The 13,545-nt window shown below is 43.9% G+C and overlaps 1 protein-coding gene across 2 annotated transcripts in view; it reads right to left on the reverse strand.

Annotated features, from left to right (window-relative positions):
• styxl1 (serine/threonine/tyrosine interacting-like 1) overlaps positions 1 to 13,355 on the reverse strand; it is a 50,573-nt gene extending 37,218 nt beyond the window's left edge. For both annotated transcript variants that reach the window (XM_041197897.1, XM_041197896.1), the window contains exon 1: positions 13,148 to 13,355. In XM_041197897.1, coding sequence (XP_041053831.1) covers positions 13,148 to 13,250 — 103 coding nt within the window. In that variant the 5' untranslated portion in view covers positions 13,251 to 13,355. The remainder of the gene's footprint in view (positions 1 to 13,147) is intronic.
• Positions 13,356 to 13,545: the final 190 nt, after the last annotated feature.

The following is a 13,545-nucleotide window of genomic DNA, read 5'->3' on the forward strand; positions in this document are numbered from 1 at the left end:
ACTCAGCTGCTGCTGTTTAGTAGAACAATATCTGATTAGTCATAGGGCCAGAGGCATGGTGATAATCAGAAAGAGAGGCTGCAAGGTGATCAGATTTTCACAAGTCTTAACTCTTTCGAGTACAAACATGTTTCCATCTGTTCCTATTCTGATGAAGTTATATTGTTTCATAGTTTGCCATTGTGAGATTTGAACTCTTGATCTTGATCTTGGGGTCACAAGCCCAGTACCATAACCACTTGGCTATTTAGGCCAAGCACTGGGCCTCATTGTAATGCTTTCGAGTAAACACGTTTCCATCTGTTCCTATTCAGATGAAGTTACATTGTTAGCCATTGTGAGATTTGAACTCTTGATCTTGGGGTTACAAGCCCAGTAACATAACCACTTGGCTAGTTAGGCCAAGCGCTGGGCCTCATTGTAACTCTTTCGAGTACAAACCCGTTTCCATCTGTTTCAGATGAAGTTACATTGTTTCATAGTTTGCCATTGTGAGATTTGAACTCTTGATCTTGGGGTTGCAAGCCCAGTACCATAACTACTTGGCTATTTAGGCCAAGCTTTCACAAGTCTTACCCAGGACATATTGAAAACCCTTGGGAAGACAGGCTTCATGATGATTGACATGTTGAGGGACAAATGCCAGGCATCTGTGGGAAGGGCACCAGAAGTTCATGGGGTGACATTTCACGGAATATGTTGAGCCAGAGCCGGGAACCCTATTCCATAGATTTTGAGTCACCAAGAAGGGCCCATTCAATTTAATTTTAACCCAATATCTCTTCCTCTGGAACACACCTCAAGCCTCCAAGAAATCATTTCAATACTGTTTCAATGTGCTGTCATTTTTTGCATATTGCACACTACTCTATTTCTGTGCAAACAATAAAAGCAGTGAAACTATAGTAAGTTTGAACAAGTAACTCAGAACAGCATTGTCAGCAACACAGCCCATTAGTTCCAGTTGAACACATTGGCAGATTGTGTTAACATGCAGCAGGAGAATTGCATTTACAGGCATTTATCATTAAATATAATTTCTACAAATGGAGGCATTGTACCTGGTATTAGGTATATCTTGAGTATTAGATACTTGCGTTACAATTCGTTCTGTTAGTCTGCTTTTACTGATGATTTACCCGATCAAATAATTGCGAAGTTTAATAGAAGATTGATAGGGCAATTAAGTTGCCTGCTGCGACAATATCACTGACTTTGGAGGCCAACTGGACCGGCGGGAAAGGATCATCCAAACCTGCAAAATGACTGACAACTCCTGGCAGACATGCAGATGGCGCATCGGTGAGGGCGACTTCCGGAATGAGAGTCAATGGGATTGTTGAGGGGGAGGGACGAGGGGCATGGTTGAGCAATCACGGAGCACCTGCAGCAGATTTTACTGAGAGTGCCTGTCCTGGGTTGGGCAAGAGTCTGGGTACTGCAAGTACATTTAAAAGGCATCATCAGCAATGCAGCCATTGGCGCCAAAAGTTATTGATAACCCCCTTGGACTGAACTCCTTTTCTGCTTGGCTGTACAACAACGGTCTCAGGCAGTGCTAAATTGCTTCAGCAATTTCTTCAGAACAGTGGAGCTGACCCCAATTCCCAGGGTGCAGCGCTGTGCGACATTTTTTTTGATGATGGTAAATTGAATACAAGGGTGGGTTAAAAGGGAGGGGCCCTGAGCAGAACTGAAAACCCAGATATTTGAGCAATTTGAGGTGAACTATCAGGACATTGGGATGCCCAGTGAAAAACTGGGACTGTCCCAGCCTAACCAAGATGTCTGGTCACCCTGGACCAGGCAGGATGACTCACCCTTTCTGTCAAAGGAAAGATTTCTCATTAAAAGGGTCATAGTATTTTTCAGAGAAACTCACCTGCATTTGGATTTTTAAGGCTGCAGCAATCACAGGAATGACGAGGTGACCAGGGATTGCTGCCCCTTCATCCAGCCCCCACCCCCCAACCCTCAGGACTTTCACTGTTACCTGGAGGTCCTGTGGGATCTGAGGGGCTGCAGTGAGGTGAGCTCTCCCAAGGATGAGAGAAGTAGGACAACCTCACAAACCAAACAGGCGTGGAAGGAAGTGACCAATGAAGTCAGCAGCAGAGGTATAGTCCCTTCAACCGGGAAACAATGCCCTAGTGGATCTAGGGCCACAGGGGAGCCTGACAGTTGAGTGACATAACAGCTTCAGGTACCAATTGCCTACAGTGGGATTTAGGGGAAGGCAGTGACATAGTGGTAATATTACTGGACTAGTAATCCAGGGGCCCACACTAAGGCTCTAGGGACATGGGTTCAAATCCCACCACAGCAGCTGGTGAAATTATTTATTGTTGTTAAAATCCATCTGGTTCACTAACACCTTTTAAGGAAGGAAATCTACCATCCTTACCTGGTCTGGTCTGGCCTACATGTGACTCCAGAATGTAGATGACAGCAATGTGGTTGATTTTTAAATGCCCTCTGAAATGGCCTAGCAGGGCAATTAGAGATGGGCAACAAATGCTGGTCTTCCCAGCAACATCCACTTCCCATGAAAGAATAAAGAACATGCTGACTTGCCCAGCATTCTTCTTCACAGCACTCCTCAGGCCAAAACATCTTGCAGGTCCATTCGTTCCTTTCTCTCCAGGCACCTCACATCCCCGTCTGAACAGCCAACACTCACATTCATCTTCAAGCTATTGTCCTCTTGTACCCATTGCCTCACAGTCACCATCAACAAATGTTGCCCTCCATTCCTCTCCACACAATCCATTACAAACACTCATATCTGTCTGCTTTTCCTCCTTGCAAAAGATTGATACATCTGTAGATTTGACCAATGATAGTAGAACAAAATGGGGATGGACAGGAACTTAGACTCAGAGGGCCAAAGGGTATGGGGATTAGAATGTAGGGCTTGAAGGAGAATGCAAAATTAAGTTGAGGTAAGGCAATGGGATGGGAATTGATAAATGAAGATGAGGATTTTGAACAATGTTGCAGTCTGAAGTTAATGGAAGTTGGCGAAGACAAGGTTAATGAGAAACTGGACTTTGGTGGCAGACAGGGTGTGGGGAGAGGAGTTTCAAATGCATTGGGGTTAATGCAGCACAGAGTAAAGGTGAGAACGAGGTAAGAGCGAAGGCTATTGATGCCAGGGTTATGAAGTAAGTAATGTTGGCATTGGAGAGGATATGGATTTTTTGTATCTGGGAATCAAACAGACAACAATTAGGATAATAACCATGACTACAGTCATAAGTGATGCTATTGATGACTTTGAATAGTGCAATCACAGTGCTGTGGGTAGGGTGGAAATGAACTGAAGTGATTTGAGCAGGGAATTGTGGGAGAGATATGAGCAGGATGGTAATGACACATTTAAAAACTTAGAGGAAGGACCAATACCAAGGTTGGAAGTTGAATCCAATCAATGTATTTCTGCCTAGTCTTTCCTTTCTCAGTTTTAATTTTGTTTTAATGTCTTCAAAGGACACTCAGACTTAAAGCATTCAAACAGTGTCCTCTAACCAACCCTGGGAAGTATAAGTCTAGTGTCCTTGTCATCTTGAATTTTTTCCCATCTTATGGGAAAGTACCTAAGGCTCAATGTATTGCATTTCCATTACAGCTCTGCTGCCAACGTAAACTGGTGGATTGGGAATCATGATCATGAGTTCCTGTCCACCACTCTCACATTCACGTTCCAACATTGGCATGTTGAATCACTGGAGCCTCTTGAGGGTTCAATGGTTGATAATGTGAGCAACTCTAAGGCAAAGGCTCAGGCTGGCTCCTTGTTTGACCACAGGCAGTATTATGGAAGCCAAGAATTGAGATGGCACAGGTATTTTTAAAAACATGATTGATTATCTGCTGTTTCACTGTTAAATCATATTTAACCAGCTACATTTCTATTTCCATGAAATTATGAGCAATGTTTTCAGCATCAATAAAGTTACATAATGTAATAAATTTTAGGTGATGTTCTGTGTCTAGAACAGTATGTTGAGGAATCAACTAGAGAATGGGCTATTTTAGATCTCGTATTGTGCAATGAGAAACAGCTAATTAATAATCTTGTTGTAAAGGAGCCTTTAGGGAAGATTGACCATATTATGATAGAATTTTACATGAAATTTGAAAGTGATGTAGTTCAATCCAAAACTAGTTAAGGATTCTATCAGATCAAAGAGGCTAAAGTTGCCAAAAAAAAGTAGTAAGCATGAGGATTGGGAGCATTTTAAACTTCAGCAAAGGAGAACCAAGAAATTGATAAAGAAAGAGAAAATAGAATATGAAAGTAAGCTAGTGGGGTACATAAAAATGGACTGGAATAGATTTTAAGGGTATGTAAAAAGGAAAAGGTTAGTAAAGACAAATATGGGCCCATTACAGGCAGAGAATTTATAATGGGTAAGAAGGAAATGACAGAGAAGCCAAACAAATACTTTGTGTCTGTCTTCACAGAGGAAGATACAAAAAAACCTCCCTGAAATATTGGGCAGCCTAGGGACTATTGAGATTAAGGATCTGAAAGAAATTGTTATTAGCAAAAAAGTAGTGCTAGAGAAATTAGTGGGACTTAAAGTTAATAAATGCCCTGGACCTGATGGTGTACATCCCAGAATGTTGAAAGAGGTGGCTGTAGAGATAGTGGATGCATTAGTGATCATCTTTCAAAATTCTACAGATTCTGGAATGGTGCCTGCAGATTAGAAGGTAGCAAACGTAAAGGCATTATTTAAGAAAGGAGGGAGAGAGAAAACAGGGAACTAAAGACCTACTAGCCTGACATCAGTAGTAGGGAAAATGAGAGAATCTATTCTAAAGCATGTGATAAGTGGTCACTTAGAAAATAAATGTGAGATTGGGCAAAGTCAGAATAAATTTATGAAAGGTAAATCATGCATGAGAAGTCTGTTGGAGTTTTTTGAGTATTTTACTAGCAGGTAAGGAAGAACTAGTGGATGTGGTGTATTTGGATATCCAGAAAGCTATCAATAAGGTTCCACACAAGAAGCAAAATTACTGCACGTGGGATTGGGGGAAATATACTGGCATGGATTGAGGATTGGTTAACAGACAGAAAATGGAGAGCAGGGATAATTGGATCATTCTCAGGTTGGCAGGCTCTGACTGACCACAAGGATCAGTGCTTGGGCCCCAGCTATTCACAATCTATATCAATGATTTGGATGTGGGGACCAAATGTAATATTTCCAAGTTCGCTGATGACATAGAACTTGGTGGGAATGTGACTTGTGAGGAAGATGCAAAGAGATTTCAAGGAGATTTAGGCAAACTAATTGAGTGGGCAAGAACATGTAATGTAATCATATGTAACATGTAACATGTAAATGTAATATAATGTGGAAAAATGTGAAGTTATCCACTTTGGTAGGAAAAACAGAAATGCAGAGTATTTCTTAGATGGGGAGAGATTAGGAGGTGTTGATGTCCAAAGAGACCTGGGTGTTCCTGTTCATAAGTCACTGAAAGCTAACATGAAGGTGTAGCAAGCAATTAGGAAGGCAAATGGTATGTTAGCCTTTATTGCAAGAGAATTTGAGTACAGGAGTAAGGAAGTCTTGCTGCAATTATATAGAGCCTTGGTGAGACTACCTAGAGTATTGTGTGCAATTTTGGTCACCTTACCTAAGGATGGATATACAGGCCATAGGAGTGCAATGAAAGTTCATCAGACTAATCACTGGAACGGCGGGATTGTCTTATGGGGAGAGAATGAGAAAACTGAGCCTGTATTTCCTACAGTTTAGAAGAGTGAGAGGTGATCTGTTTGAAGTGTACAAATTTCTTACAGGGTTTGACAAGGTAGATGCAGGAAGGATATTTCCTCTGGTTGGAGGTTGCGGTGGGGGGGAGGTCTAGGGCCTGGGAACATAGTCTCAGAATAAGAGGAAGGCCATTTAGGACCTAGATGAAGAGACACTTCTTCAGTCAGGGGGTGTTACATTTTTGGAATTCTCTACTCCAGAGAGCTGTAAAGACTCAGTCATTAAGAACGTTCAAAGCAGAGGTCGATAGATTTCTAGATATCAATGACATCCAGGGATATGGGTATAGCGCAGGAAGATGGTGTTGTGGTAGAAGATTAGCCAGTTAGGTGGTGGAGCAGACTCAAGAGGCCGAATGACTTACTTGCTCCTATGTCACTGCATAAAGGTGCTCGCTAGGAATGAAGCTGGAGAACTCAAAATAAATTTTATTTTAAGATTTTAAGCAATGAACTTAAATGATCAGCTCAGGGGAAGCATTTATGTTGGTCACAAATGCACGCTGGCCTGAGGGAAAATTGTTATGTAGGAAAAGATGGTCCCATTTTCCTATTACAAATCTGGGAACCTGACCTTCCAAATGGATGTGTTCAGCAATACTCTTAGTTTTAGCATGGAAGTATCTCACGTAGAAAATAGAGAACATACAAACACAGAGGCAGCAAGAGTCAGCAGGGTGTGGCTAAAAAAGCTACTTTATTCAGTGACATGATTAGTCTTATTGAGTCCAGGCCGATGTCAGCTGGAATTTTAATTGGGCAGATAAAATCTAAATTATTTTTACAATAAAGATCAGACCAAATTATGTGAACCAAGTTATGGAATCCTCTTTTAACAAATAATTTTTTATTTGAAGACAGCTTTAAACATTAATAATTGGACCTGAATGTCTTCCCATGTACCACACATTGTTTTAGGTACAGAATCCAATGTTTTAGGCAGAAATAATACAAATTATTATATGAACAGACTGAACTATTTGTTACTAATGTGAGACTTTATAAGAATGTTACATTTTAAATCTTTCTTCCTCAGTACTCCTACCAAAGGAGCTCCGACCCATGACCTTCATTATAGGTGCTGAATCCATTCCAGTCAGAACAGGGGTCAAACCCTGTGCTGTTGGCAATAATTTAATCCACACCAGCCATCTGAGTTAACCAGCCCCTCAAAGAGATAGATTTGCTGTAGCAACATGTACTTTTACACACAAGTTGTAGTCAGCACTATGATGGTAGAGGCTCCAATTTTTTTTCTTTCACATGGAAGGAATTACATGCTGTTACTCAACCTGTTTGGCCATATCATGAACGCCTCTTCCTTAGCCATTAAGTCCTGGAGTGGGACTTGAACCCGAGCTTCTGGCTCGGAGATTGGTGCCCTACCACTATAACAACACTTCCTCTAGGTTTTAAAATGTCTCCTTTAACTTAAGGTGAAACAGAATGTTCTGAATGGGGATCATACTAAACTTCTGCCTGGGGATAGGCCCATGTGATCTGATTGTCATGGGGAAGGAAACACAAACTGAAACCTTTTGAAAATCAAGTGACAGTTTTCATACCTTGACGCAGAAAAAGGGACAGCTACTATTGGAGACAGAGACACCAGAGACATGCAGAGAGAGAGAGAGAGAGAGAGAGAGAGAGAGACAGAGAGAGAAGCAGCTCCTGCTGTGAAGAGCAGAAAAAACTGTTTTGTGTTAGCGCCAAGCAGGAAGCTGGTGAGAGCTGGTTGTCTGTTCAAAGGGAAGAGGACAGAACAAACGACATTTTTGGAGTTGTAAGGAACAAGGAGTTACTCTGGTGGGGCTTGCTGGTGGAAGTCAAATGAAGAGAATAGTGATGGGGCAAGAAAACAAACAAAGGTGGTACAGAGGAGGTCTACTAGATTGATACCTGGAATGAGTGGGTTGTCTTATGAAGAAAGGTTAGACAGACTGGGCTTGTTTCCACTGGAGTTTAGAAGAGTGAAGGGTGACTTAAATGAAGCATATAAGGTCCTGAACGGTATTGACAGGGTGGATGCAGAAAAGATATTTTCTCTTTTGGGTGAGTCCAGAAAAAGGGGGCACTATTTTAAAATTAGGGATTACCCATTTAGGACAGATAAGGAGAAATTTTTTTCTCCGAGGGTTGTGTAACTTTGGAATTCCCTGCCCCCTGTGGCACAGTGGTATTGTCATGGACTAGTAATACAGAGACCCAGGCTCTGGGGACGCGGGTTCGAATCCCACCATGGCAGATGATATGGAATTAAAAGTTTAATGATGACCATAAAATCATTGTTGATTGTCGTAAAAACCCATCTGGTTCACTAATGTCCTTTAAAGAAGGAAATCTTACGTGGTCTGGCCTATATGTGACTCCAGACCCACAGCAATGTGGTTGACTTTTAAATGCTTTCTGAAATGGCCAGCAAGCCACTCAGTTGTATCAAACCACTATGAAATCTATAATGGCTGAAACCAGATGGACCACTCAGCATCAGCTTAGGCACCAGAAAGGACAACAGCAATGTCAGCCCTGTCAACACTTCAAAGTCCTCCTTACTAAAATGTGCCAAAATTGGGAGAGCAGTCTCACAGACTAGTTAAGCAACAGTCATACTCACAGAATCGTACCTTACAGATAATGTCCCAGACACCAGCATCACTATCCCTGGGTATGTCCTGGCCCACCAGCAGAGGTGGTGGCACAGTGGTATACAGTCAGGAGGAAGTTGCACTGGGAGTCCTAAACATCGACTCTGGACCCCATGAAGCCTCATGGCATCAGGTCAAACATGGGCAAGGAAGCCTCCTGCTGATTATCACATACCATCCCCCATCAGCTGATGAATCAGCACTCCTCCATGTTGAACACCACTTGGAGGAAGCACTGAGGGTGGCAAGGGCACAGAACGTACTCTGGGTGGGGCACTTCAATATCCATCACCAAGAGTGGCTTGGTTGCACCACCACAGAATGCGTCCTAAAGGATATAGCTGCAAGACTGGATCTGCAGCAGATGGTGGGGGAACCAACAAGAGGGATAAACATTCTTGACCTCATCCTCACCAATGTGCATGCCGCAGGTGCTTCTGTCCATGACAGTATCGAGAGGAGCGACCACCGCACAGCCGTTGTGGAGATGAAGTCCCGCCTTCACATTGAGGATATCCTCCATTGTGTTGTGTGGCACTACCACCGTGCTAAATGGAATAGATTTTGAACAGATCTAGCAACTCAAGACTGGGAATTCATGAGGCACTGTGGGCCATCAGCAGCAGCAGAATTATACTCAACCACAATCTGTAATCTTATGGCCCAACATATCCCCCATTCTACCATTAGCATCAAGCCGGGGGATCAACTCTGGTTCAATGAGGAGTGCAGGAGGGCATGCCAGGAGCAGCATCAGGCATACTTAAAAATGAGGTGTCAGCCTGATGAAGCGACAACACAGGACTACTTGCATGCCAAACAGCATAAGCAGCATGCGATAGACAGAGCTAAGTGATTCCAACAGATCAGCTCTAAGCTCTGCAGTCCTCCACATCCAGTCATGAATGATGATGGAAAATTTTGCAAGTCATTGGAGGAAGAAGCTCCACAAATACCCCCATCCTCAATGATGGGGAAGTCCAGCACATCAGTGCAAAGGATAAGGCTGAAGCATCTGACACAATCTTCAGCCAGAAGTGTCGAGCGGATGATAGATCTCGGCCTCCTCTGGGGGTCCCAGCAACACAATTGCCAGTCTTCAGTCAATTTGATTCATTGCACGTGATATCAAGAAATGGCTGAAGGCACTGGATATTGCAAAGGCTATAGGACAACATTCTGGCAATAGTACTGAAGAGCTGTGCTCTAGAACTTGCTGCACCCCTAGCCGTTGTTCCAGTACAGCTACAACACTGCCATCCACCCAGCAATGTGGAAAATTGCCCAGGATGTCTTGTACACAAAAAGCAGGCCAAATCCAACCTGGTCAATTACCGCCCCATCAGTCTACTCTTGATCATCAGTAAAGTGATGGAAGAGGTCATGAACAGTGCTATTAAGGGGCACTTGCTTTGAAATAACCCGCACACTGACGCTCAGTTTGGGTTCCACCAGGGGCACTCAGCTCCTGACCACATTACAGCAAGAATGAAAGAGCTGAACTCCAGAGGTGAGGTGAGAGTGACTGCACTTGACCTCAAGGCAGCATTTGACTGAGTGCATCATGGAGCCCTAGCAAAACTGGAGTCAATGGGAATCAAGGGGAAAACTCTCCCCTGTTTGGAGTCATACCTAGCACAAAGGAAGATGGTCATCAATGACCATCCTTTCATCATAAGGTCAGAAGTGAAGATGTTCACTAATGATTACACAATGTTCAGCACCATTCATGACTCCTCAGATACTGAAGCAGTCCATGTCCAAATGCAGCAAGACCTGGATAATATCCAGGCTTGGGCTGACAACTGGCAAGTAACATTCGTGCCACACAAGTGCAGGGCAATGATCATCTCCAATCTAACCATCACCCCTTGAGATTCAACGGTATTATCATCATTGAAACCCCAACTATCAACATCTTGGGGTTACCATTGACCAGAAACTGAACTGGACTAGCCATATAAATACTGTGGCTATAACAGCAGGTTAGGGGCTAGGGAACCTGCAGCAAGTATCTCGCTTCCGGATTCCCCAAAGCCTGTACACCATCTACAAGGTACAAGTCAAGAGTGTGATGGAATATTCTCCAACTGCCTGGATGTGTGCAGCTCCAAATACACTCAAGAAGCTTGACATCATCCAGGACAAAGTAGCCTGCTTGATTGACATGCCTTCCACAAACATTCACTCCCTGCACCACTGATGCACAATAGCAGCAGTGTGTATCATCTACAAAATGCACTACAGAAACTCACCAAGCCCCCTTCGACAACATCTTCCAAACCCACGACCACTACCATCTAGAAAGACAAGGGCAGCAGTTGCATGGGAACACCACCACCTGGAAGCTCCCCTCCAAGGCACACACCAGCCTGACTTGGAAATATATCACTGTTTCTTCACTGTCGCTGGGTCAAAATCCTGGAACTGATTCCCTAACAGCACAGTGGGTGAACCTAGACCACTTGGACTGCAGTGGTTCAAGGCAGCAGCTCACCACCAGCTTCAAGGGCAATTAGGGATGGGCAATGAATACTGGCCTTGCCAGCACCACCCACATCCCTATGAATGACTAAAAGAAAAGGTGGCAGTGGAGGCGGGGTCACTGAATATTTTTAAGGCAGAGGTAAATAGATTCTTGTTAGGCAAGGGAATCAAAGGCTATCGGGGGTAGGTAGGAATGTGGAAATCGAAACACAAACAGATCAGCCATGATCTTATCGAATGGTGGAGCAGACTCGAGTGCCGAATGACCTACTTCTGCTCCTAATTCATATATTCGTAAAGAAGCATAGGATATGCCTCGAGTAGGCGTGTTGCTGACTGCAAGGGAAAAAAAAACCTAAAACATGCAAAGGAACCCTAGCTAAATTGGAGTCAATGGGATCAGGGAAAACTCTCTGCTGGTTGGAGTCATACCTAGCACAAATAAAAATGGTTGCGCTCGTTGGAGGTCAATCATCTCTGTTCCAGGAGATCACTGCAGAAGTTTCTCAGGGTAGTGTCCATTAGCCCAACCATCTTCAGCTGTTTCATCACTGGCTTTTCTTCCATAATAAGTTCAGAGCTGAGGATGTTCGCTGATGATTGTGCAATGTTCAGTATCAGTTGTGACTCCTCAGACACTGAAGCAGTCCATGTCCGAATGCTGCATGACGCGGACAGTATCCAGGCCAGGGCTGACAGGTGACAAATGGCGTTCGAGCCAAACAAGTGCCAGGCAATGACCATCTCCTACAAGAGAGAATCTAATCATCACTCCTTGACATTCAATGGTATCACCATCGCTAAATCCCCCACTATCAACATCCTGGGGGTTACCATTGACCAGAAACTGACCTGGACGAGCCATATAAATACTGTAGCTACAAGAGCAGGTCAGCGGCTAGGAATCTTGCGGTGAGTAAGTCACCTCCTGACTCCCCAAAGCCTGTCCACTATCTACAGGGCACGGGTCAGGAGTGTGATGGAATACTCTCCACTTGCCTGGATGAGTGCAGTTCCAACAACAAGAAGCTTGACACTGTCCAGGACAAAGCAGCCCACTTGATTGGCACTGCTTCTGCACATATTCAAACCCTACACCACTGATGCACAGCGGCAGCAGTGTGTACCATCTGCAAGATGCACTACAGGAACTCACCAAGGCTCCTTAGACAACACCTTCCAAACTCATGACCCCTACCACCAAGAAGGACAAGGGCAGCAGATACATGGGAACACCACCACCTGAAAGTTCCTCTTCAAGCCACACATCATCCTGACTTGGAAATATATCATCGTTCCTTCACTGGCGCTGGGTCAAAATCCTAGAACTCCCTCCCTAACAGCATTGTGAGTGTACCTACACCAGATGGATTGCAGCAGCTCAAGAAGGCAGCTGACTACAATTTTCTCATGAGCATTTAGGGATGGGTAGTAAATGCTGGTCGAGCCAGCAACAACCACATCCCATGGATGAATAAAAAAAGTTCAATATTTTTATATGGGGTAAAGAGAAATGTTCAAAGAAAATTAGGAAAGAAAGTCTTTTTCTCCAGGGTTGCACGCAGTAGTGTTCTGGAGATTGATCTTCAATTCCTGGAGACTCGAGGCCAACCCTGGAAGGTTGGCAAGACTATATCCATTCTAATCCAACTTGTCTAAAAGCAAAATACTGCAGATACTGGAAATCTAGAACAAAAACAAAAGTACCTGGAAAAACTCAGCAGGTCTGACAGCATCTGCGGAGAGGGATACAGTTGACGTTTCGAGTCCATATGACTGATTCTGATGAAGGGTCATACTGACTTGAAATGTCAACGGTATCCCTCTCCGCAGATGCTGTCAGACTTGCTGAGTTTTTCCAGGTATCTTTGTTTTGTTCTAATCCAACTTGTCAGCTGATGCCACACTCTGTCAAAGCTGCCTTGCTGGGGAATGGGGAAAAAGGTGATTTGGCTGACAGTCAAGCATCGTCCAATTGGGTAATGAGTCTTTTTCCTTTCCAATTAGTGTAGGAAGGCAGTGGGTCACAAGAACAGATGTGTACATTAACTAATGGCTGGAGTGTGAGGGCAAGTCATGGGATGAAACCTCCAGAACTACATTTAATCACAGTTGGCAACCCTAATTGGAGACTTATCTTATGGCCAGCATGAACAGGATGCACCAAATGCTCTCCTTCTGCGCCTCAAATGTTTCTAATACATCTCACTGTTTTACTCACCAACTAAATAGAGGTAAATGGGCTCTGTCAGTCTGGAGTACCTTGTGTATTGATTCAGCAAATTATAGAGCTCTGTTGCTTCACAAAAGATGATTCCAGCCATTACAACAGTGAAGGTGAAAGCAATGAATTGTTGGATATTGATCCAAGCTTTACCCACACTTCCTATTGCTGCTCCCTCTTTAGTCTGCTCACTCTCGACAACCTCTTAGTTACAGGCAGGGACAAGTGGTAGCTAGGAAGTGACGTCATGGAAAGGGCGTGTTCCCGCCATAAATGCGCATGCTCAAAGCGCACTTGCGCTTCCATGATAATTGACAGTCATTCTCACCAATCTGAAGGCCCAGCGGCGCCCGGATTCGCCAATCAGTGGCAAGGGCGGGTGCACGTGCTGCGCT

Source organism: Carcharodon carcharias, chromosome 10 (genome assembly GCF_017639515.1).
Source record: "Carcharodon carcharias isolate sCarCar2 chromosome 10, sCarCar2.pri, whole genome shotgun sequence".
NCBI classification, from domain to species: Eukaryota; Metazoa; Chordata; class Chondrichthyes; order Lamniformes; family Lamnidae; genus Carcharodon; species Carcharodon carcharias.